Source organism: Eleutherodactylus coqui, chromosome 5 (assembly GCF_035609145.1).
Source record: "Eleutherodactylus coqui strain aEleCoq1 chromosome 5, aEleCoq1.hap1, whole genome shotgun sequence".
Classification (NCBI taxonomy): Eukaryota; Metazoa; Chordata; class Amphibia; order Anura; family Eleutherodactylidae; genus Eleutherodactylus; species Eleutherodactylus coqui.
Window position 1 is genome coordinate 144,042,930 of NC_089841.1, and position 22,476 is coordinate 144,065,405.

General features: G+C 43.4%; 1 protein-coding gene across 1 annotated transcript in view; it reads right to left on the minus strand.

Moving 5' to 3' along the window:
- The window catches only part of RILPL1 (Rab interacting lysosomal protein like 1), a 28,143-nt gene extending 7,259 nt beyond the window's left edge, over positions 1 to 20,884 (minus strand). The window contains exons 1-5 of the mRNA XM_066604915.1: positions 20,395 to 20,884; positions 16,149 to 16,299; positions 6,478 to 6,596; positions 3,649 to 3,873; positions 2,813 to 2,985 (exon numbers count right to left, since the gene is read on the minus strand). Of these exons, the coding sequence (XP_066461012.1) occupies positions 2,813 to 2,985; positions 3,649 to 3,873; positions 6,478 to 6,596; positions 16,149 to 16,299; positions 20,395 to 20,679 (953 nt within the window). The 5' untranslated portion in view covers positions 20,680 to 20,884. The remainder of the gene's footprint in view (positions 1 to 2,812; positions 2,986 to 3,648; positions 3,874 to 6,477; positions 6,597 to 16,148; positions 16,300 to 20,394) is intronic.
- Between the last annotated feature and the right edge of the window lie 1,592 nt (positions 20,885 to 22,476).

The following is a 22,476-nucleotide window of genomic DNA, read 5'->3' on the forward strand; positions in this document are numbered from 1 at the left end:
TAGAGAAGAAAAGAGAGAGAGAGAAGAAAAGAGAGAGAGAGAGAGAAGAAAAGAGAGAGAGAGAAGAAAAGAGAGAGAGAGAGAGAAGAAAAGAGAGAGAGAGAGAGAAGAAAAGAGAGAGAGAGAGAAGAAAAGAGAGAGAGAGAGAGAAGAAAAGAGAGAGAGAGAAGAAAGAGAGAGAGAGAGAAGAAAAGAGAGAGAGAGAGAGAAGAAAAGAGAGAGAGAGAAGAAAAGAGAGAGAGAGAGAGAAGAAAAGAGAGAGAGAAGAAAAGAGAGAGAGAGAGAGAGAAGAAAAGAGAGAGAGAAGAAAAGAGAGAGAGAGAGAGAAGAAAAGAGAGAGAGAGAGAGAAGAAAAGAGAGAGAGAGAAGAAAAGAGAGAGAGAGAAGAAAAGAGAGAGAGAGAAGAAAAGAGAGAGAGAAGAAAAGAGAGAGAGAGAAGAAAAGAGAGAGAGAAAAGAAAAGAGAGAGAGAAGAAAAGAGAGAGAGAGAAGAAAAGAGAGAGAGAGAAGAAAGAGAGAGAGAAGAAAAGAGAGAGAGAGAAGAAAAGAGAGAGAGAGAGAAGAAAAGAGAGAGAGAGAAGAAAAGAGAGAGAGAGAGAAGAAAAGAGAGAGAGAGAGAAGAAAAGAGAGAGAGAGAAGAAAAGAGAGAGAGAGAGAAGAAAAGAGAGAGAGAAGAAAAGAGAGAGAGAGAGAGAGAGAGAAGAAAAGAGAGAGAGAAGAAAAGAGAGAGAGAGAAGAAAAGAGAGAGAGAAGAAAAGAGAGAGAGAGAGAGAAGAAAAGAGAGAGAGAGAGAGAGAAGAAAAGAGAGAGAAGAAAAGAGAGAGAGAGAGAAGAAAAGAGAGAGAGAAGAAAAGAGAGAGAAAGAGAAGAAAAGAGAGAGAGAGAGAGAAGAAAAGAGAGAGAGAGAAAAAGAGAGAGAGAGAAGAAAAGAGAGAGAGAGAAGAAAAGAGAGAGAGAGAGAGAAGAAGAGAGAGAGAGAGAGAAAAAGAGAGAGAGAGAAGAAAAGAGAGAGAGAGAAGAAAAGAGAGAGAGAAGAAAAGAGAGAGAGAGAGAAGAAAAGAGAGAGAGAGAGAAGAAAAGAGAGAGAGAGAGAAGAAAAGAGAGAGAGAAGAAAAGAGAGAGAGAGAGAAGAAAAGAGAGAGAGAGAGAAGAAAGGAGAGAGAGAGAAGAAAAGAGAGAGAGAGAGAAGAAAAGAGAGAGAGAGAAGAAAGAGAGAGAGAGAGAGAGAAAAGACAGAGAGAAAGAGAGAAGAAAGAGAGAGAGAGAGAGAAGAAAAGAGAGAGGAGAGAGAGAAGAAAGAGAGAGAGAGAAGAAAAGAGAGAGAGAGAAGAAAAGAGAGAGAGAGAAGAAAAGAGAGAGAGAGAAGAAAAGAGAGAGAGAGAGAAGAAAAGAGAGAGAGAGAGAGAGAAAGAGAGAGAGAGAGAGAAGAGAAGAGAGAGAGACGCCTCGAGAGAGAGAGAGAGAAGAAGAGAGAGAGAGAGAGAAGAAGAGAGAGAGAGAGAGAAAGAGAGAGAGAGAGAAGAAAAGAGAGAGAGAGAGAAAAGAGAGAGAGAGAGAAGGAGAGAGAGAGAGCCGAGAAGAAGAGAGAGAGAGAGAGAGAGAAGAAAAGAGAGAGAGAGAGAAGAAAAAGAGAGAGAGACTCGAGAAGATCGAGAGAGAGAAGAAGAGAGAGAGAGAGAAGAAAAGAGAGAGAGAGAGAGAGAGAAGAAGAGAGAGAGAGAGAGAAGAAAAGAGAGAGAGAGAGAAGAAAGAGAGAGAGAGAGAAGAAGAAGAAGAGAGAGAGAGAGAAGAAGAGAGAGAGAGAAGAGAGAGAGAGAAGAAGAGAGAGAGAGAGAGAAGAAAAGAGAGAGAGAGAGAAGAAAAGAGAGAGAGAGAAGAAAGAGAGAGAGCGAGAAGAAAAGACGAGAGAGAGAAGAAAAGCTAGATCGAGAGAGCACGAAGAAAAGGCCCCCCCCCCCCCCGCGCGCGCTCTCGCGAAGAAGCCTCCTCTCGCTGCGGAAGCCGCTCTCGCTCTGCCGCCCTCTCTCTGCTCGGCCTCCCCGCTCGCTCTCGTCCTCCCCTCTCTCGCTCTCCTCGCTCTCCTCTCGCTTCCGCTCTCCGCCTCTCTTCTCTCCTCTCCTCTTCCTCTCTCTTCCTCTCTCTTCCTCTCTCTTCTCTTCTCTGCCGCTCTCTTCCTCCTCTTCTCTCCGCTCTGCCCCTCCCAACGCCCCGCCCCCCCCCCACGGCGTCCCCGCGTCCCCCAACCCCAAACCCGAGTATGCCCTACCTAGCCATTGGTTACTACCCGGCACACCTACCATACATAATTAACATGGCATTTGATATCCAAGAATACATTTAAAGTAGAATGGAAATAAAACAATAAGGTGTTTTGCTACATCTGTTTCTGGGAAAGGTGGGCAAAAGTAACAATACCATCTCAATGCAGTTACCATAGTGGGTTGTCACTCATTACCCTAGAATTCTGAATAGCAAGTCTACATACATGTAGTTATGCTGAAAAACTCCCCTTCAATAAAAAGATATATATATATGAATGAAGATGTATGCCTAGCTTTGTCAGACCCCTGAAAAAAAGAAACCCACAACTATGCAGCTTTGCTATTCAGTATAATGAATCTGCAGTAACGGTCATATCCGTCATATTACCTATCTTACCCAATCTTGTTTGAGAAAAGGCAATCTTGTTGAAACATTGCCTTTTATGTATCTGGGATGATCTAAATAAAGCAGCATTACTTTATGAACCTCTTCTGTGATGCTGCGATCTTCTTTGCACTCTCCAGTAATTCGTTCCATTAACTTTAAATTACCTTTTATAATAAGCAAGTTCTTCCTGCAGCATGAAGACTTTGGCTTTCAGTTCATTCCTTTCATGCAAGACGTCTCTTAGTTCTTGCAACGTAAACCTGGGCCGATTGGAGTCTTTAAGGTCAATACATAATTTGTCAGAGTCCAAAATGGAGTCTTCATTTATGGCTTCAGTCTACAACAACAAAAATGAAGTTTATATTATCCATCTTTATCTATTGATATGATAGGACTTTACCTCAACTTGGTCTTATCCTTGAAGGTACCCTTCTCATGTTCTGCTTGGTCACACTACTCCCACCTTTCAACTTTATACCGCTCCTTTACTGTTTATTTTTCTTATTGCTGTGGTCTTTCACAGTCGTCCTTCTCTACATGCTTTTTTTGCTGTCTACAATTTCAGTGCAGCACTGTTACAAGAGGAGAAGCCTTGCCAGTCTGAGTCTAAAGGCCAGAGCTTCAATGGAGGGATTGGACTTCCCTACGAAAATGCAATTTTGGGGCAACTCTTAAAACACTGCATTTTGCCATCCCTCTGTTATTAATGAATATTTGTGAATTAACGGCTGGGTGGCACTGAACAGGGAGTGTTGGAGAGTGGACGAATACCCCCATAACTGGTAAAACTCAGTTGTCAAATTATTCAAACATTTCTAGGTGGAATAACAGAGGAACGTCCAAACACTGAATTCCATGATAAGATGCTGCAGAATTCCAATGTCATGAAAAGTTTTTAGTGAAAGACATTTCCAGAGAGCGGACAGGTCTTATTTCCAAGAAAACGATACTATTTGCAAACAATGACTACCAATGACCATGCGACCAGAAGTATCCTTACCTTCTCTTGTTTCTCTTCACCATTCTGCACCGGCATTCCTTTCAACCTCTCCCTCAGTTTTGCAATTTCCATTCTCATATTACCAGACTCCTGCTCCTTGGCTTGCAGATATGCCTCCAGCTCCACCTTCTGCTCAATCAGTGACTTTCCTTGTGCCTCTACCACCGTAATGCGGTGTCGCAGGTCATGATTAATCTTCATGAGGCGATTCTGCTGTTGCTGCAACTATAGTTTGTTCAGAAAAACAGTGAACTTTTAGAATCTAGTCACTTAAAACGAGAAATTCTAGTGATCAGTTTAGCAAAAGGAAACGACAGATTATTATTACATACAAAGTTTTGGACATTAAGACTTTGTTCACACTGGTGTCATGGCGGCTTATTTAGGTCATTTGGTAATGATCCATCATGACGATAAGTCTCACAATGTAAAATTTTTACCTTACATTTTCAAGTCTTTCCCTTATGCAAGAGGAGTTTGGGAGGATTTTCCATCTTATACCTCTGACAGAAGGCTCTCATATTAAATTAGACAGTAATCAAGGAAGGAGAGTGGGGGGGGGGGGGGTGTCACACAACCGCCTGTGGCGATCTGTCAGAGGGAGAATTAAATGGATATTCCAATAATATTAACTTGTCACCTATCCACTAGGTAGGGAATGCTTGACAGATCGGTGTAGTTGCAACCACTGGGCCCGAAGATAGCCGAACACTTGAGATCAGCCAGTTTTAATTACCACAATTGCATGTAAAAACTGTGATTTTTCATTGCTGTTTGAACTGCACCATCTAAAGACACCCCATGTTAGGTTTTCGGATCACCTACCTTTAATGGAATATTGCCCATCTTCCTAACAATTCCACTTGGCAGCTGCCAAGGCTTAGAGGAAACAATACTAAGAGGTAGCTCCCTCATCTTGCGTAACACTCTGCAACATGGAGTTGTACTTGAACCCTTTCCAATCCAGTGTTAGACCTCGTCTGACATTGAGATTTCCCTGCATAGCTCTGCTGTCGGATAAGGTCCGACACACGTTTCTAACATTATGCAGAAGAGAGCTGCAATGTCTGAGCTCTTCTGTATATTACATGTATAATACAGGAACAAATATACTTCGCACACTCATGAGGTACAATAACACAGAAACAGCTGTATTTACATGGATATTCTGTCTTTCCTTATATCCCAAGTCATATTACAAGGCCTGTTAAGAGGTTGGACATGGACTCAGAAGGTCGCTTCCATTCCAATTGGTCGCACTGTAGTGGACTGTGTGTCTCTGCCTCTTACCCAGCAGCTCCTTCCTTCTACCCTTGCTACAGACTTCTATGGACAGCATGTAACCTGATCTCTCAGAGAACTGATATTTTAAAATGCACATAAGCAGTATTTGAGAGTGAATGATCAGTGGCACAAGGCAGCAGAAGTGGTAAAGAAGTAGAGAAAAAGGCATTTTTGGCCAATCAGATATATTACAAAGTTGCCTACATTCATTTGTACTATTTACGTATGCAACGTTTGTTGAAACTTGCCTATATAAGCCTGGGGTACATAGATCAATTACTGCTGTCTCATGATTATGAGCACTGTCAAACAATAACTGATCAGAGTACAAGTAGAAAAAAATATATATATTTTGGTGAAATCTATTATCTGGGCATAAAAATTAGTACTTTCGTGCGTGATCAAAGGTGACTTGTAAAGGGTTGTTGTACTACTTGTTCCCAATTTACTATATTAGAATTCAAAAACACCTGCAAAACAAAATTTGATAGTAGCACAGGCAATAACTGCAATAGTGTAAACTTGGAGAATTGTCCGTTTTACGTTTATTTCTTGAAAACTGCAGAACATTCAACTCTTACTGATGCAACCAAACATAATACACAAGTGTTACTGGGTCAAAGGTCATTACCTGTCCCATATGGTATTGGCTGCCACTACAATATGTCATACCACTGTATATTGTATGCAAGGTGGTGGCTGGTTCTCCTTAAATATTTTATAGCTGCTAGAGGGTTAACAGCTCAAATAATAGCAGGTGGCAACTCAGGTAAACCCCCTGGTTTTATGCTAACCTAGTAGGAGGAGCCAAAGTAACACCATGTACAGTAACACCTGAGGTCAGAGCAACCAGTAGTGAGATAAGGCATTCAGTGAACGCGAACAACTGATTTCTCGTTTAAATGAACCAACGATGGATCCACCTGTATAAACAGGCTGCCCGAGAGAACTCAGACATTGTTCACTCATTCAAACAAGAAATGGGAAGGTCTAAACGGGCCCTTAGAGTGGTCCAATACATTGGAAGTGGTCAAAAAAAAAAAAAAAAGACAAAATATGGTACACGAGTCAAGGAAAGGATATTGTCTCAAATATCATTAAGTAAAGTTGGACATTACAGTGTTCCAGAAATTGAGAAGTCTTGTAGCGGGGCTACAGGATAAAGGGCATGTCTAGCAAGCATTTCTCTGTAAATCGAGACCAATATGTAGTTTCTTACATTCATATTTGGAAGCATAACAGACCTGAACATTTACTGGTGCAACCGCTACATATTCACTGGCCTGACCTGGTCATTCACTGGGGTTTTGGAACTTTTAGGTGTTTACCATTTTGTGTGCATGTTTTACTGCAAGAACTATTTCAGGGTTCTACTGTAGCACTTAATTTGCCTTTGCCGCAAAAGCTAAACAGAACAGCTAAAATTGAAACTCCGCAAATGTCTTAAATGGTCATTCACAGGTGGCTTTACCCTGTATGACAAGAAATCATTAATTTTCTAGATTTTTATTTAGGATGGAAACTGAGACTCATCACAATACTCACAGCTTCTACATCTTCATTCTTCAGAACAAGTTCTCTGTCTTTGGCTCTTATTTCATCTCTTTGCTTGTCCACCACTTCCTTCAGCTTTTTCATCACTTGCCTTTCTCTCTCCGACATGCCTAGAATTGACAAAAGACAATAATAAAAAACACAGTTCTGGAAATTTCATACGACACCAAAAGCTCCAGGGATTGTATCCAGTTATATTGTTCTTGCATATGTCATTGTATGAAAATAAAACGGCCAAATACCATGTTAAAAGAAAATACCAGTCTTAAAATGTAACATGGCAGGGCTCCAGCTGGTGACTGAAATAATTACCAATGCAAAAAAAAATTAAATCGTTTGACTACCAGCTTTATTTTAAAAAAGGTCTACGAGAGAAAACCCCATTATCATAATATACTTTTTCATTGGGAAAACTTTGTGTTACTTGTAGGTCTTCTTACTACAAACTCCTTTCTACATTGTAGCATCTATTGGCTGCTATCCATTAGCCAAATGGTACAATCTTTTTTCTGCATGATTGACTAATAAGAATGTGGACCTGTCCTTATATTATTCTTCCCTTACACAGGAGCAGATAGTCTGATGATAGATCCCCTTTAAAGATGCAAACGCCTTTTAGTCTGGTTTTCGCAAACAGCGCAGATGATTCCCCCATTTCTGAAATAAGTCCAGTCGAATGACGATTCAATGGCCATGTTTAAAAGCGGGGCGCACGCGCGCGCACACGCACACACACACACCCTTACTTGGCCAATAATGTAAGAATGGTTCTCCCCTCAGAGCTGCGTTTACGTGATTGCAGCACTGATGTGCCCATATATCCATGTGACCATTGCAGCTAGTCAGTGACCTCCGTGATCTTGTGCCATATACTATGGGGGTTAGTGACTGGCTGCATTAGCCACTTCAATATATATATGGGCATGTCGCCAATGCTGGTATGTAAACAAAGCCTGGTGGAGAGGACTATAGTAACCCTTTTTTGTTTTCTTACTTTTGCTGAATGTATTTTTTTTGTAGAAAACTCAGACAACACCTCTAACAGGCATTCAAGTATAGCAACATTATTATTTACCAAGGTAAGCAAGAGTAATATCCTATGCATTTTCTCAACGCCCTTAGATTATAAACCACATCTCAAAAATGATACCTGTGCATCGTTATACAGGGTGAAGTCAATAGGACCAATCCAGTGCTAGATCTAAATACTGGTATCCTATACTGAAATAGCGTACTTGAATAGTAAGGCATAGATGCACTACATGATAATATGGCGCACAGGCCCCTGGAACATGGATTTCAATTTTGTATTGGGGTCCCCTGTCAGAGAGAGAGTAAAGCCTAAATGCAAAGTTAAAGTGTAGCACGCAAGAAGCAGAAATCCGCTTTCCACATCCATCTAAAGTGCTAACGTTGTCTCTTCTTATGTGCAACTAAGAAAGGATATGGCACTTTTTATGGATTTGTGAGTATTCCACCTTCTGGACGGCCTGGATTGTTTCCTTTCTATCTAAAGTGCCGTGATACCATTGCTATGCCTGAAGTAAGGAAAGCATACTCGAAGTGCTCTCCTTCTGCTCCAATAGGGCAGATCATCCAGGAAGTCATCCACCATCATCTGCAGCAGATTCAGGTAGTGATCCACATCGCGAGTCCCTGGAACGAACACAGGACCAACGATGGCTCCATGTATGTATCGTAGCAGAAGCAGGTCACTTTGGGTACACGTTCTCTACTTCAGTCATAGCAGCAATCCAATAGGACTTAAACACAGAAAAGGTGAATTCGTTTTAGCAGTAGTCCGGTTCCCAGGAAGTCTCCAAAACAGTAGAGTTTTTTTTCCTGTCCTATCAGAAAAGAGGCGAAGAGGTTAAAAGCAACAAACCCGCCACCCCCACCCCCCATCATTCTCACCCTCCTAGGTGATTTTTAACCAACAGGCAATGGCAGAAACCAAAAACTTAGAATATATACATGTTTACAAAACCACATATGGGAGGGCATATATGGGTGCTGTCATGGAGACTTCCCGGAAACTGGATTATTGGTAAAACTAAATTTGCGTATTCTCTAGTAGTCTCCACAACAGCACCCCCTGAGAAGTACCAACAAACCAAATTGGGGAGGGACTACTGCAGAAAGTACTATACATCCAAAGTCTAGGTCTTCTTTTGCCCCAACATCTAGCCTATAATGTTTGGTAAAAGTACACAATTTCTTCCACACAGCTGCTTTCCATATTTGATCTGACGCCGAGGCCTGTTCTGGCCATGGTACAATGAGCTCTAAGCCCTTCAGGGATGGGTTTATTGAGCGCTTTATATGCTTCAGTGATAGCCAGACAGATCCATCTGGATATAGATCTCTTGGCTGCTTTTTTCCATTTGTTGCGACCCAAATACTGAACACGTTTTGTCCTGCCTCCACTAACCTGTGGTTTCAATGTACTGGAGAATGGTTATCCTAATATCAAGACAGTGAAAACTAGGTTTTTGGTCATTTCATGGGTTGTCCCAAAAGGAGGGAATTGTGATATCCTGGGATCTATGGAAAGAGGATACTACCATAGCCAAGAATGAAGGGTCTAATTTGAATACAGTTTTATTCTCAGTGACCCTCCAAACGGCTGTTTAATTGATGGGGCCTGCAGGTGGCTTATTCTTCATCCTGTGCTATGGCTACTAGACAAACAGTTTAAGGTTCTAATTGGAATAGTAGCTAAAGGAATCCAAAGCTAAAGCTTTAGGCCCCTTGTCCACAGGCGTGATTTCCCCGTCGGTAAATCGCGGGCGAATCACTCTGTCTGAAGTTTTCCATAGCGCTGCTATGGAAAGCACCGGCCCCCTGTCCACGAGCGGGGAATTATTGCGATTCTCTGCCCGCGGCCGGCAATTTGCAGCTTGCTGCGAATTGCCGCAATTCTCCGTGGTCAGCCTGTCAGATTAGGCTGACAGCGGAGTCTGTCTGCAGCTCCTGCTCCCAGGCGGCGGAGATCTACCACGGGATACCGCAACGCCTGTGGACAGGCAGCCTTTTAGGACCCAGTTTAAATTCCGGCATGCTCCAGGATGCTTACAAATCCTTTGTCTCATCATGGGCTCCATGGATAATATTTCAATATACAGCCAAGTATAAATCTCTATTAAGTTAACAGACTTATCTGCCCCCTCCCCTATGGTTCCCCTCACCCCTCACTTTTTTTTTCTTTCCTTGTTTATATGTTGTTCCCTTTTCTCCTTCATTCACATCTCCCTGCCCCTTAGTCCATAACCCACCCAATTCCACATTACTCCTTCTACCCCTTATTTGCAATTGTACATATATTGTTAAATGTCAGTTTTAGTTAATTGAACCAGAGATACACAATCAGAGCTGCATTAGCATATTACCACTAAAGGCCCATTTACACTGAAAGATGATCGTGGGGGAAAAAAAAAAAAAAAATGAAAAATCGCCATTTTGAGCGCTCACCTTTGGTTTTAGCAGTCCCAGCCAAGTACGTATCACCCTTACGAAGAGTAGTAGGGAAAAGGATCAAAACATATACGAAAAGCACGGGTTGTATGATGCACCCAACGGGCTTCTTACAGTACCAGGTTCTAATTGTGTCCGATGCAGGAGAGCTCATCTGCAGGTAACACTGCAGGCCTGCTGTGGAATTCAGATGAGTAGGCTTTGTTGTCCACTGCCTCCTGTCCTTACTCCGGTAAACCAAGGGCAAACGTGGCGCCATCACCCCCCCACCCCCCACCCCACCGACATAATTGCATCCACACGCGACGTTTGGTGTCTCACACACGGCGCCCCACTCTCGTAACTGGTAGGCCACATGTCAGTGGCGCATAATGCTCCATCAGAGCACTGTGCCTGCCCCTACAGTGGGGACAATGTGCGCTCCACGTCTAGGCAGCACTTTAGGAGGGGAACTGATGCGCGGCCGCGGTATCCTCCACATAAAACTACCCTCATCCGTGGTGGAGGAACTTTCAGCCTGGGAAACCAACTCTTGGGAAAGGAGAAATCAACCCGTGCTGCCGCCGATCACCAGGCTTTGAGGAGAAAAACAAAAACCAAACAGGACAGGAAGAACACTGAGGAGGGTGATAAGTGGGGCTTTTAACCTCTGTTTTTCCTGTCCTATCAGGGAGGAGGCAATCTCAGGTGTTGCAGTCGTGAAGACAACTAGGTAAAGCGGATGTCTGATTCTCTTCAACTCTGCAATTGGGTTTTTCTCGCTCTCGCTTTCTTACAGAAGCCACAATACAAAATTGAAATCCATATCCCAGGGGTCGGTGTGACATACCATCATGTAGGGCATCCATGCCTGTTTTTTCAACTATGTATATTACTGTCATGCTCAATTCAATAGCAGTATACATATAGTCCTCATTGCCGGGCACAATGTCACGCAGTGCCCCTGCTCCTACTCCCACCCGCAGTGCCCCATTGCCATGTGCTATCTTGACCTGTATGTGCGCGAAACATGCACCAGGATACAACAGTGTGCAATTTTTCTTGCGTGCGCGTTTAACGCAATTCGTGTAAGCGGTCACATGGCCCCCTATAATAGATTGGTACAGTGTATTCCGTGTGGAATACACTATACCGACACTTGGGCGACCGCAGCCTAAGGGTGAGCACCCACTGGCGTTTGCGTTTCCCGCGGGAAAAAAACGCAGCGTTTTCGCCGCGTGGCCCGCGTTTTTTCCGCACGTTTTCCGCGGCGTTTTTCGCGGCGTTTTCGTGGCGTTTTCGCGGCTTTGCCATTAATTTCCATGGAGAAAAATAAGGACACATATGCAACTGACAGTTCCTATGTTAAAAACGCAAACGCAACGCAAAAAAAAACGCCAGTGGACAGGAACACATGTTATCTCTATGCCTGTGCAGGAAAAACGCAAAACGCAAAACGCAGGTAAAAAAACGCCAGTGGGTGCTCGCCCTAACTATGGAAAGTTGTTCTCTCTTCAAAGTATATTATTACTAGTTGACCTTATTAAAACTTGTTTGGAAAGGTCTGAGAAGTGCCAGTTAAATAGGGGAATCTATACATCCTAATAAATGGTATCAGTAAGGCCATCAGAGCTGCGGAAACCTCTTGTTGATACTTTAGCACACAGCATGTTGTCACAAAGTTAAAAACAGACATTCAAGTTCCAGACAAGTTGCTATGAACTGACATTTCCTGCATTAGGCCTCCTTCCCACGAACGGATTTACGCCGCGTAAATCCGCGGCAAAAATCCGCTGCGTTGCACCATGCTATTAGGTTCTATTGAACCTAATAGCACAATGCTCACGATGCGTAATTCCACCGCGGAATTACGCACCGCGATTTCTCCCGTCCTCACCCGCAGCATGCTCTATTTGCTGCGGGTGAGGACGGGCTGTACGCGCTGACGGCTTCCATTGCAGTCAATGGAAGCCGTCCGTTCACGCTATCTCCCGCTGCAACCAGCGGGAGATAGCGTGAAAAAACGCTTCCCCGCCTACCGCCGCGCGTCATATGACGCGGCCTACGCGTCACGTGACACGGCCGGCCGCGTCATGTGACGCGGTGGGCGTGTCACATGACGCGACGGCGGTGGGCGGGGAAGCGTCTTCACGCGATCTTCCGCTGGTAAGTATGGGGTCTCTGGGGGGCGCCGTGACGGGCTTCACTGCGGAATATTACGCGGCGGAGCCCGTCACGCTCGTGGGAAGGAGGCCTAACTCAGTTATATTTTTATGGAGACATCTCTAGGCACCGGGGCACGCAGCGCTGTAAGCGGCATACCGCACACATATCTACTTCAGGCAAACAGAAACCAGAAAAGAAATATTCCACTTCTGCAGCCTTTTAATCTCTAGAATACAGACCAAATAAAGATAAAAAGGAAGAGATTCATGGTGGTTATTGATCCTGAAAGTGCCACACACATTAGAGAGACGGTTAACTAAAGTTTGGCTGACAGCTATCTCGCGTGACAACAACGCACGCACAATGAATGTAATGAGGGGAGAAAGCCGCTTCCCCACACACCTGGATGCCACTCGTCTCCGAGTACAATAGGATTGGGCAGCTGAACTGATTCTAATGTCCTCCGACATCTGCAGTTGGGGGAAGAGTAGTTAGGCCCTGTACACATAGGCGATTGGCCAGACATGCCGATACAAGCAGGCTTGACTAATATACGTCTAATGTGTATGCCCACTCAAAGTCTTTTTAGATGGACCGATCATCAGGCCAGAACATTCCTACAAATGATCGTTCACCTGACAACTGGGCTGTGTAAAAGGATAAATGATCAGCCAAAGAAGAAGCAAAACATTCATTCATTCGCTGATTGTGTCATTTAGGCCTCATTTATACAAGCAGTTTACGCGGCTGTTTAGCTGCGTAAATAAGTTGCCCGAAAATCACGACCATGTGAAGCATTAGATTCCAATGTATTCATTCACATGAGCAATTTTAGGGCGCTCTGATGGGAGCTGGAAAAAAAAAGGGAGTGGGAGGTAGTTTACCTGCATCCGGCACTCAGAAAAGACAGCTGACGCTATTTAAGCCATAAGTCATTCCGAGGATTTCTGCCAACTGTCGGAATTCTGTGCATTTTTTCCAATGATAAGCCAGTGAATGGATAAGAAAATGCCAATTAAGTTAGGGACTCGATCGTGGCTATTCTTCATAAATGTGATTTAACGCCGCGTGCAGGCAGCCGTAAAAACACATATGCTCGTGTGAATGAGGCCTTAGGTAAACATAAAAATGCTTGCTGGTTGGGTGGACATCTCCACATGTGAACCGGGAGATGTGCAGCCAATCAATGAGAGCTGTAAGGGGGCGAATAATATGGTTAACAATTGGTTGTCCCCATAGAGCAGTTAATCTGCCCGTACACACAGAAGAAAGATGTGCCCAACAATATGCTCATTGCCAGTGATCATCAACACGGGCAGATTATCTGCCCATGTAAAAGGACCCTAAATGCACCCAGTGATTAAAAAAAATATAGCTGCCATAGTAGAGGAGCAAAAAGTGTTGTAAGGACACTGGAGAGATGAAAAAAAAAAAGTTCTTAAAATCTGTAAACGGAAATAAGGGGAAAAAAACATTTTTTAAATGATGCTGAATGCATTTTAGTATGAATGTGTTGGTAGTAATATTCAATCCAAGCATGCTTCATGTCAGGGCACCTAAAGGGGAATTTAATAAAAGCTTGATGCCAGTTTTCTGAAGTTAAAAAGTTGCAAAATATGGTGCATTCCACATTTGTACAATTTGTGATTTTTGCCGTTTTGTGTTTTTCTCACTACTTTTCAAAGATACGTGGGCAGGGTTTAATAGGGAGGGAGGGGCAAACTGTGAACCAAGAGATGTACTATAATGTGCTCCACAAATGCTCTGTATTGTACTCTACCAAAGTGCGGATTGATCCTGGCGCATGAACCACCAGTCTTAATAAACGCCCCATTATCTGTTGTACAGTCCTATTCACTGGACCAAGTACATGTAATCATGTGATCAAATGCATCTATTGTGTCTGATAAACGCCATTGTTCTTTCCACTCTCAGACTATAGCAGGACTGCAGCCAATAGCGCTGACTCATCTGTATTTACCATTAGCAGGAAAGACTTCACTATTTCCAGTACAAGCCGTTCTATTCTAGGAGAATGAATGGCCACGGGTGGTAATTCTGTCTGGAACACATGTATGTCTGCAAGAAGCTGAGCTATAAGTAAAGCACAAGTAATGATTCAGAGGGGTTAAACAATAAACGCTAAGCCTGAAGACTAGCCAAGGTGTTATTGTCTATTAAAGACAACGGATTTTTAAACGGAGCTTGGTGAAGGACACAACTTGTTTGCCTGCCATTAGGAACAATACCGTTTTTATCTGTGCACGTTTATATTAACCCTTTCCAATCCACTGTCTGACGTCTTCAGACATTCTGATTGAAGGCTGTACAGCTCCGATGTCGGAAGACGTCCGGCAGGGTATTCTTACTGTATATTACTGGTCACTCTGTTGTCAGGGGCCTCTCCAGCATGTCCCATACAACAGTATTGTCTCTAACCAGCAGATGGCGCCATTGTATAATGGCAGAAAGAGAAAGCCCCCTAGGAAACCCTGACTCTAAAATTGGATTGCAAAGGGTTAATGTATCCCAGTAGTTACGGAGCAGGCAACACCCATAACTTGTTACCTGATGCTTAGTTTATGTGACACATGCTTTCTAAAACAGGACCAAAACAAAATGCTCATAAAACATCAAAAAGTATTCTCCCATTTTGTATTAGTAGCCATATTTGCAAAAGTGACAAGAAATGAATCCATATTTGTCAAATTTTAAGTTACCTTTTTAAAACCAATGACCGTCATTAGTTAGTGTAGTCAAGCTGTAAACGCAATTATATCCAGAAAGATATAATCTATATAATTGCACTTCCTGTTGACCAGTTTGCAAAGATAGCCAATACAATAAGACCACAAAAAGTGTCAGAAAGTGAAACAAAACTAATAAAATGTGGTTATTGCTCAGGCTATCGATTGATCAATATATGGCCTTTTCATGGTGGAAATTTAAACAAATCTACCAGCTCTGGTGGCCTGTTTTAATCCCCATAATATAACAATGCTGATCATCTTTTCTAAAAGGCCCATTTACACACAAAGATAATCTTTCAAATGACTGAAAGATTGAAAGATTTAGCGATCTATTTGCATAAAGTCTTAATGGCCATGAACACTTTCTCATCTTCGTTTGCATGTTAAAGGGCCTCCAGGAGCTGTTCCAAAGCCCAGAGTGTGATTAATCACACACCCAGCTGTGCAAACAGCTGCATTGTTCTCTTCAAGACTGCTTGCAGATTACAATGTCATCTGCTGGCTGTCGTGGAGATAACAGCATGCGGTCTATTGAGAAATACTTTATCTCTCATTAGCTAAGGATGGATTTTAAATTCACCTTAAAATCATCGTTCAATTGAAAACTGCACAACACCCGCATTTACATGTAACGATTATTGCTAATTTTCAGTCGTTTGAACGAATTTTAAGAGATAATAATACATGTAAATGGGCCTTAAGAACTTGTTCACACCATTAGGAGACTCTGTCGCGGACTGTCCTAAATTTCTGGGGCCCAGCATGTAGCACTATTTATTCTGCTAATATTCAGAACACCATGAAGGAGACTCAGCGGACCTTATTGTAGTCAATGGATTCATCATTCGCCGCTGGTGTTTGGCGTATGCTGGATTGGGCACTGCTGTTAAATTTCCTTTTCCTGCTCCTTTAACAGAGCAGAACAAAAAAAGAAGTAACAACATGCAATGCAAATATGTACGAGTCCTTAGAATTCTGCATTGTGCTATTCTTCAGCAATTCCTCCTAGAATGTATGAATACATTGAAAAACGGGCGTTATTCCACTTGTCAATGGGGTCTGTCCCCCTATAGGCTAGGAAATGGAAACACCCGGTGTTTTTTTTATATATATTTATTTTATTTTTTTTCCCCAGGACAAATAACAGCGGAACAATTCAATGCAGAAGTTTAAGAAAAAAAATCCTCATGAATTGTTATTTCATGGATAATATGAATATTTACTAAGACATGTCAGAAGAGCTGACGGATCCTCATTAGCAGTTCACTCCAGCCATCACCCCATTTAGCTTACCTTCATGCTTCTGAAAGTCTTCCTCTGTCAAGTTGATATCCTTTAGAGACAGATTGGAAAGTAGCTGCTTATTCTCCTCCTGTAGTTGGGCAATTTGGCCAAGAAGGTCCTGTGCTTCGCCCCTCCAAACATCCTCCACCAGCTCCAGCTCCTGAAAGATCACAGCCGATTACTGATACATTAATGGTATATCCTACTGTTCACTATGGCAGAGCCAGTCATTATGGTGGTCTTCATACCTATGCTTTAGCTATGTAAATAGTCCACCTATTTAAAGTCCCACCTTTTCAGAATGCTTAAGAAAATGAATAATCCCAGATAGGAGTCCTTTAGAAACAACCCATAGCAGCTGCAACAGTCTGACAACCTGCAGAACAGCCCTCTGAAATTCCCTCCGGAGCTGCAGTCTTGCTTAGCCGAAACGCTCCTTCCACAGCATTACACAATAAGCAGCCAGAACATAAAGGTTTTCTATTATTGTGAACAAGACTCGTACGGGTGAAGCACATTGCACACTACCACGCCAAGGCTGCATCATGTAAGGGCACCCTAAAAGCACCGAAGCGTGAAGTAAGTAACACTGATTATCTCATTACTATGGCAGCTGTTAAGAGGTGGGATATATTAGGGTATATTCATATGTAGCGGAGATGCTGTGGATTTTGCACAGCAAAAAAAAGTGAAAAAACAGAGTAAAATCAGCTGTTGATTCGCAGCAGACTTTGGCCTTCCGTTCCTTACCCGGCAACCACAGCGCTTACTAGTGGTTGCTGGGTCAGGACTGCTCTCTTCACTGCAGCAAGAGACTGCCTACTGTGAGGAGTGGGGGGCCAAAATCTGCTGCAAATCCGCAGCCAGTTTTGAGTAAAAATCTGCATCATTGGTGCAGATTGTGACTCTGTTTTCCATGTGTAAATACTGTGTATTTTGCCGTGGAAGATCTGCAGCATTTCCTCTACGTTTGAACATACCCTTAGGCAGCAAGTGAATGGTCAGTTCTTGAAGCCAATGTGTTGGGGAAGGAAAAATGGGCAAATGTAAGGATCAGATTGACTATGTCAATGGCTAGACAAGTGGGTCAGAGTGTCTCCAGAACAGCAGTGGCTAGTACCAATATGGATCGAAGAATGACAGCCGGCCATAGGGTCATGAGCACCCAAGGATTAGTCCCACACAAAACCTTCTGTAAGAGAATCCGCTGAAATAACGATTGCCGGCCATGATAGAAAACTTACAGAATTAAAACATCTGTTAACATCTTGGTGCCAGATACCACAGGACACCTTCAGAGATTTTGTGGAGTCCATGTCTCAATGGGTCAGAGCCCTTTTGGCATCACAAAGGGGACCTAGACAATTAGGCAGGTGGTTTTATATATTCTAGGTGATCAGTGTATTTTCTAGTCCGGTGTCCCCTGTGGCTCTGCACTAAGCAGGAACTCTGTGCACCCCTATACAACACACTGCGCGGAGCCATACATCTGTACTACAGATGAGCGAGTATACTCGCTAAGGCACATTACTCGAGTGAGTAGTGGCTTAGCCGAGTATCTCCCCGCTCGTCTCTAAAGATTCGGGGGCCGGCGGCGGTCGGGGAGATCTCTCTCTTCCTCTCCCCCCCCCCCCCCCCCCTCCCCCGCAACTCACCTGTCACCGGCGTTGGCCCCCGAATCTTTAGAGACGAGCGGGGAGATACTCGGCTAAGGCACTACTCGCTCGAGTAATGTGCCTTAGCGAGTATACTCACTCATCTCTAATCTGTACCCATAGAAAAAGTCTTGCTGAGCACTTGCTGGTAGAGTCCGGTACATAGATAAGAGGTTTACCAACAAGCCCCCAGCAAGACTTGGTCTATGACATGATATATTATGCAAACTTGAGGTGCTTATAGACGGAATGATTATCGTTTAAAAAAAAACCCTAAAAATTGTTGAAATGAGCAAAAGTCAACGATAATTGTTCGGTCTAAATGCAAAGCTACAACTGAACGACGAACGAGAATCATTCACTTTTCGCTCGTCGTTCATTTTATGCAGACAAAAAAAAAAATCACAGTTTGCTCGTTCACTTATCGTTCTGTATAAAGAGCAAACATTCAGTCCCTCTGATTCACTTGTACAGTGAAGGTGAAAAATTGAATGATTCTAGTTTGCCAACAACATATCTGCCTGTCTAAACAGACTGCATGAGAGCGAATGAGACACTGCACAATTATCGCTTAAATTCTTTTGATTTAATGAATTTTGAGCGATAATCGTCCCATGTTGAACTGTTAGAGTTGAACCCTTAATCTAGAGTGGCCTTTGTGATGTCATTGTCCTTTTCCTAGTATATGATGATGTAACCGCCAGACATTATCTCTATTGATTAGAACAGCACTGTCTTTCATACCTGCACTATTGTTTGTAGTTAAGATTATTCTTTGAATATCTGATTTTTGTAATTGGACATACTTCTACATATAAACTCTCGCTCACAACCTGAAGGTTGTGAGTTCAATCCCCGTGTGGTTCAGGTAGCCAGCTCAAGGTAGCCTTCTATCCTTCTGAGGTTGGTAAAACGAGTACCCAGCTTGCTTGATGGTAAAAGATGACTAAGGAAGGAAATGGCAAACCACCTTGCAACAGCAGTCTGCCAAGAAAACATCACATTGTGATGTCATCCGAGGTGTCAGTCATGACTCAGTGCTTGCACCAGGGGACTTTACCTTTACCTACATATGTGGAAGATGTGTATTTTCTCTTACCTGCATGGTTAATTCCCTTCATTGAGCTCACAATAACACAAAAGGCCCATTTATTAGTTATGTCCTGAACAAATCACTGGGGAGGCCTCCCTGTTCATTCGTGCCAGGCAGAACAGCACTGAACGGTACCGAATTACATCGCAGGATGCAACCAAATATGCAGCTGCGTAATTCCACGCCAAAATCCGCATGTCTAACTTTGGATTTTGATGTTTATACTGCAGCCAAATTTTGAGCCATTTTCAATTCTGCCATTTTTGGTGCTGAACTTACTGTGCCTTGCGTTGCGTTGTGCTGCCTGTTCTGTGTGAAAGGTTCCAAAAAGGGACATTCAATGCAAAAATCATATCAAAGCTCCTTTTAGACGAACCAAATCTCGATTGCACGAGCGGATGACGTTAGCACTAGCTCATTCGCTCTCATGCAGCCAGTTTAGACAGACAGATTTATCGTTGGCTCGTTCAGTATTTCACATTAATGAATGCGAAAGACTGAACGAGCGCCGTTTAAACGAAATGACGAGCGAACTAGCCAACAATAATTTTTATGCCTGCATATAATTAACAAGAGAGAAACAAACAATTCTCTTTCGCCGATCAGTCAGCGGCTCACGTGTAGGGCTCCTTCACACGAGCGTATGTGTCCAAATGGTCACCTGCACGTGCCGTTAAATCGCGTGACTGAAGAAATCACACAATCAAGTGCTGAGCTTAATTAGTGTTTTCTCTTCCATTCACACAGTGAAAAAAAATACACCGCAGACCCGAAATCCCTCGCTCAGCATAAACCCTCGGAATGACTTCTAATGTAAGCTTTTTCCTGCGTTGGACGCTGCTAAACTGCCTCCCTATTTTTCCAGCTCCCATAAGGGTCTATGGGAGCCGCTGGCGTATTCCAGTCGCAAGATAGAACCAAAACTATCTTTTCCAGACGCGCGTAAAAGCACCTGACGGAATCGGCAGCGTATATGCTATTCTTCCCTGGTGGGCGATTGTTCGCGATGCAAAAATCTCGTAGGTGAAAGAATGCATTGGAACCTAATGCCTTAGAAGGTTGTGATTTTGGGCCGGCGTGAAAACGCTTGTGTGAATAAATCCTTAGACTGAACGATTATCTTCACTTTCGCTTGAATTTTTTAAACAAAAGTCGTTCCTTCTAAAAGCACCGCAACAACTGTTCCCAATCAAAAGGCGCTCATGTGATATAAAATTTGCACCCCCTACTTTCTAAGTGAGCGGGTTGGAGGGCAGGGGTGTACAACCTTGCATCACTTGGTACCATTCTCCAGCCCCCTGAATGCAGCCTGCAGTGGACCAGTGTATATATGCCTTATGCGTGCAGCAGGGTGGCACCACTCATAGAATAACCCTTGGCTGTGATAAGTTCTGCTGGCACATCTGGGTGACAATTGTATGCAGGGACTGCAGGGTGATCAGGCACAGCAGGGAGTGGGGTCTCCTACAGAAACTTCCTGCGCCTGGTGCCACCATCCCCGGCTTACCTTCTGGTGCTTCTTCTCCTTCTCTATGCGGTCCGCCCGCTCCAGCCTCAGCCTGTCCAGCTCCAGCCGCAGCTCCTCCATCTCCGGGGGAATGCTGTTCCTACTGACCAGCACCTCCAGGATCTCCAGCACCCGCACAACTTTGGGCATGAGCCGACTAATGGCCTCGCATCCATAATGGTCGATGACTCTCTCAAACTCCTGTCCCACTGCCGAGGCGATGTCATAAACATCCATGACTGTCAGCTCGGCCACATTCTTCTCCAGGGCTGAGCTGCCCTCCATGACTTCTCCCTCCTCCTTCCTGCACGGTCGCCTCCCGCTGAATAGCCGAGGGAAGGGCGATCTGTTGCAGACAGCGCTCACATATAACGCCACTCACTCCATAGTCTCGTCCCGGCCTGCTAACCTAAAGGAAGACGGCCAGCGCCAAGGAACTCAGTGCAACCAGCACGCGATTTGGGGATATGACACCAGAGGGCGCTACTGCGCATGTCCAAGCTGGCATCAACATTAACTCGTTCACTGCCCGAGGATCTGTATGTCGTAGGGTTAGGAAAAGTCACATTACGGACCTTTCACGCAGGACAGAGAGCAGATGTAGATTTTGTCAATCAGTGCAGAATTTTTAGCGGTTTTTATTAATTGCAGAATGGCATCTCCTAAATGTTAAAAATCCACAACAACACTTCCGCAAGACGTCCTTCATTCCAAAGCAGAAAGCTTTTCTGCGGAATTTAATCTAGCCGTTTTGAAGTAAAGATGCGCAGATTTAAGCATCAAAATTCAAGCTCCATAGAGATACCATTGTGATGCAGAAGTGTTCGCGCGGAATAATTCCGTCATGTATGAAAGGTCCCTTTGTTCTAAAAAGTGAGAATTGTTTAGCAGTTTAATAAGATAATTGTGTACAAGAGTTCCCATTAGTACATGAAATAGATGCGCTACTACATTGCCACCATTACCATCAATGCAGCAGGGATGTATTCCCTTTTATGTAGAAAAATAAACTTTGCTTAAACTTCGTCATTTAAAAAAAAATGACAAGTGTGACCCGTTGTGGTTGGTTTTTTTTCTTTGCTGTTAACCTCTGACCTACTTGAGGCTAATTGCTGCAAAAAATAAACAAGGTGCTCTAAAGGGCGGCTGGGATTTTAAAGGTCAAGTTTGTGTTTAAAAGTCCCACTTGTCATCCACTAAGAGCAGGCTCTAGTCACATGGGATTAACCCATCGTGATCTGAAAACTGATTAAAGTGTAAAATTGTTGTTGCGTTTTATAAATGTGTCAGGTATTTATCATAATGACGCTAATTGGGCATAGACTTCACAAGTTGATAACCTTCAATGAGCTTGGTCCATAATTTATAGTCTCTGGTACTGAAGTTATGGTCATTGGTACTGGTTCCTCTACTCATCACATGACCCATTCCAACAAAGGCTTTTTGTTGGTCTGTGGTTGTCATGTGCAGTTTCTGAATCCCCACAGCTCAAAATTTTGGTCAGGGAATGCATGCACTATTGACCCCTTGCACACATCCAATCACTCCCTCTATTCTCCACTATTCAGTTGCAGTAGTTTTCAGGAGTATCCCATGCTATTGTCTTCATTAGTAGTTTTTACTCCACACTGCCTGGGATTTGAGAAACCGCATGTGCATGAAGCTAGATGATATAGGGGATAGAAAAAAAGTGGGGCTAACTCAGTGGAAGTCAGTCACTGGGATCCGCTAAAACGTAACTTTTATCCCAGATATGATTAAAAAACGAGCTGATGGAGTATAAATTGACATTACAGACAAATAATGAGAAAGCCTCAAAGGTGTCCCCAGGAAAATAATGCAGATGGCTCTGGGACACTTGCGCAATTGAATGGTAAACCCAATAGATCTAGTTCAAGGTACCAGACTCATCAAGATCTACATAAATAGGAGAGTACTACCTCTCAGATCACATCCCATGGCAATATAGCTGATCTCCCAAATTACAACCTCTCCTATAAAGTGGTCGAGGTTTGCTTTTGTTTTTTGAGACAGTTTGCTTTAGTTTTTCTAAGGGCTTAAAAAGATGAGCTTGATTTTGTC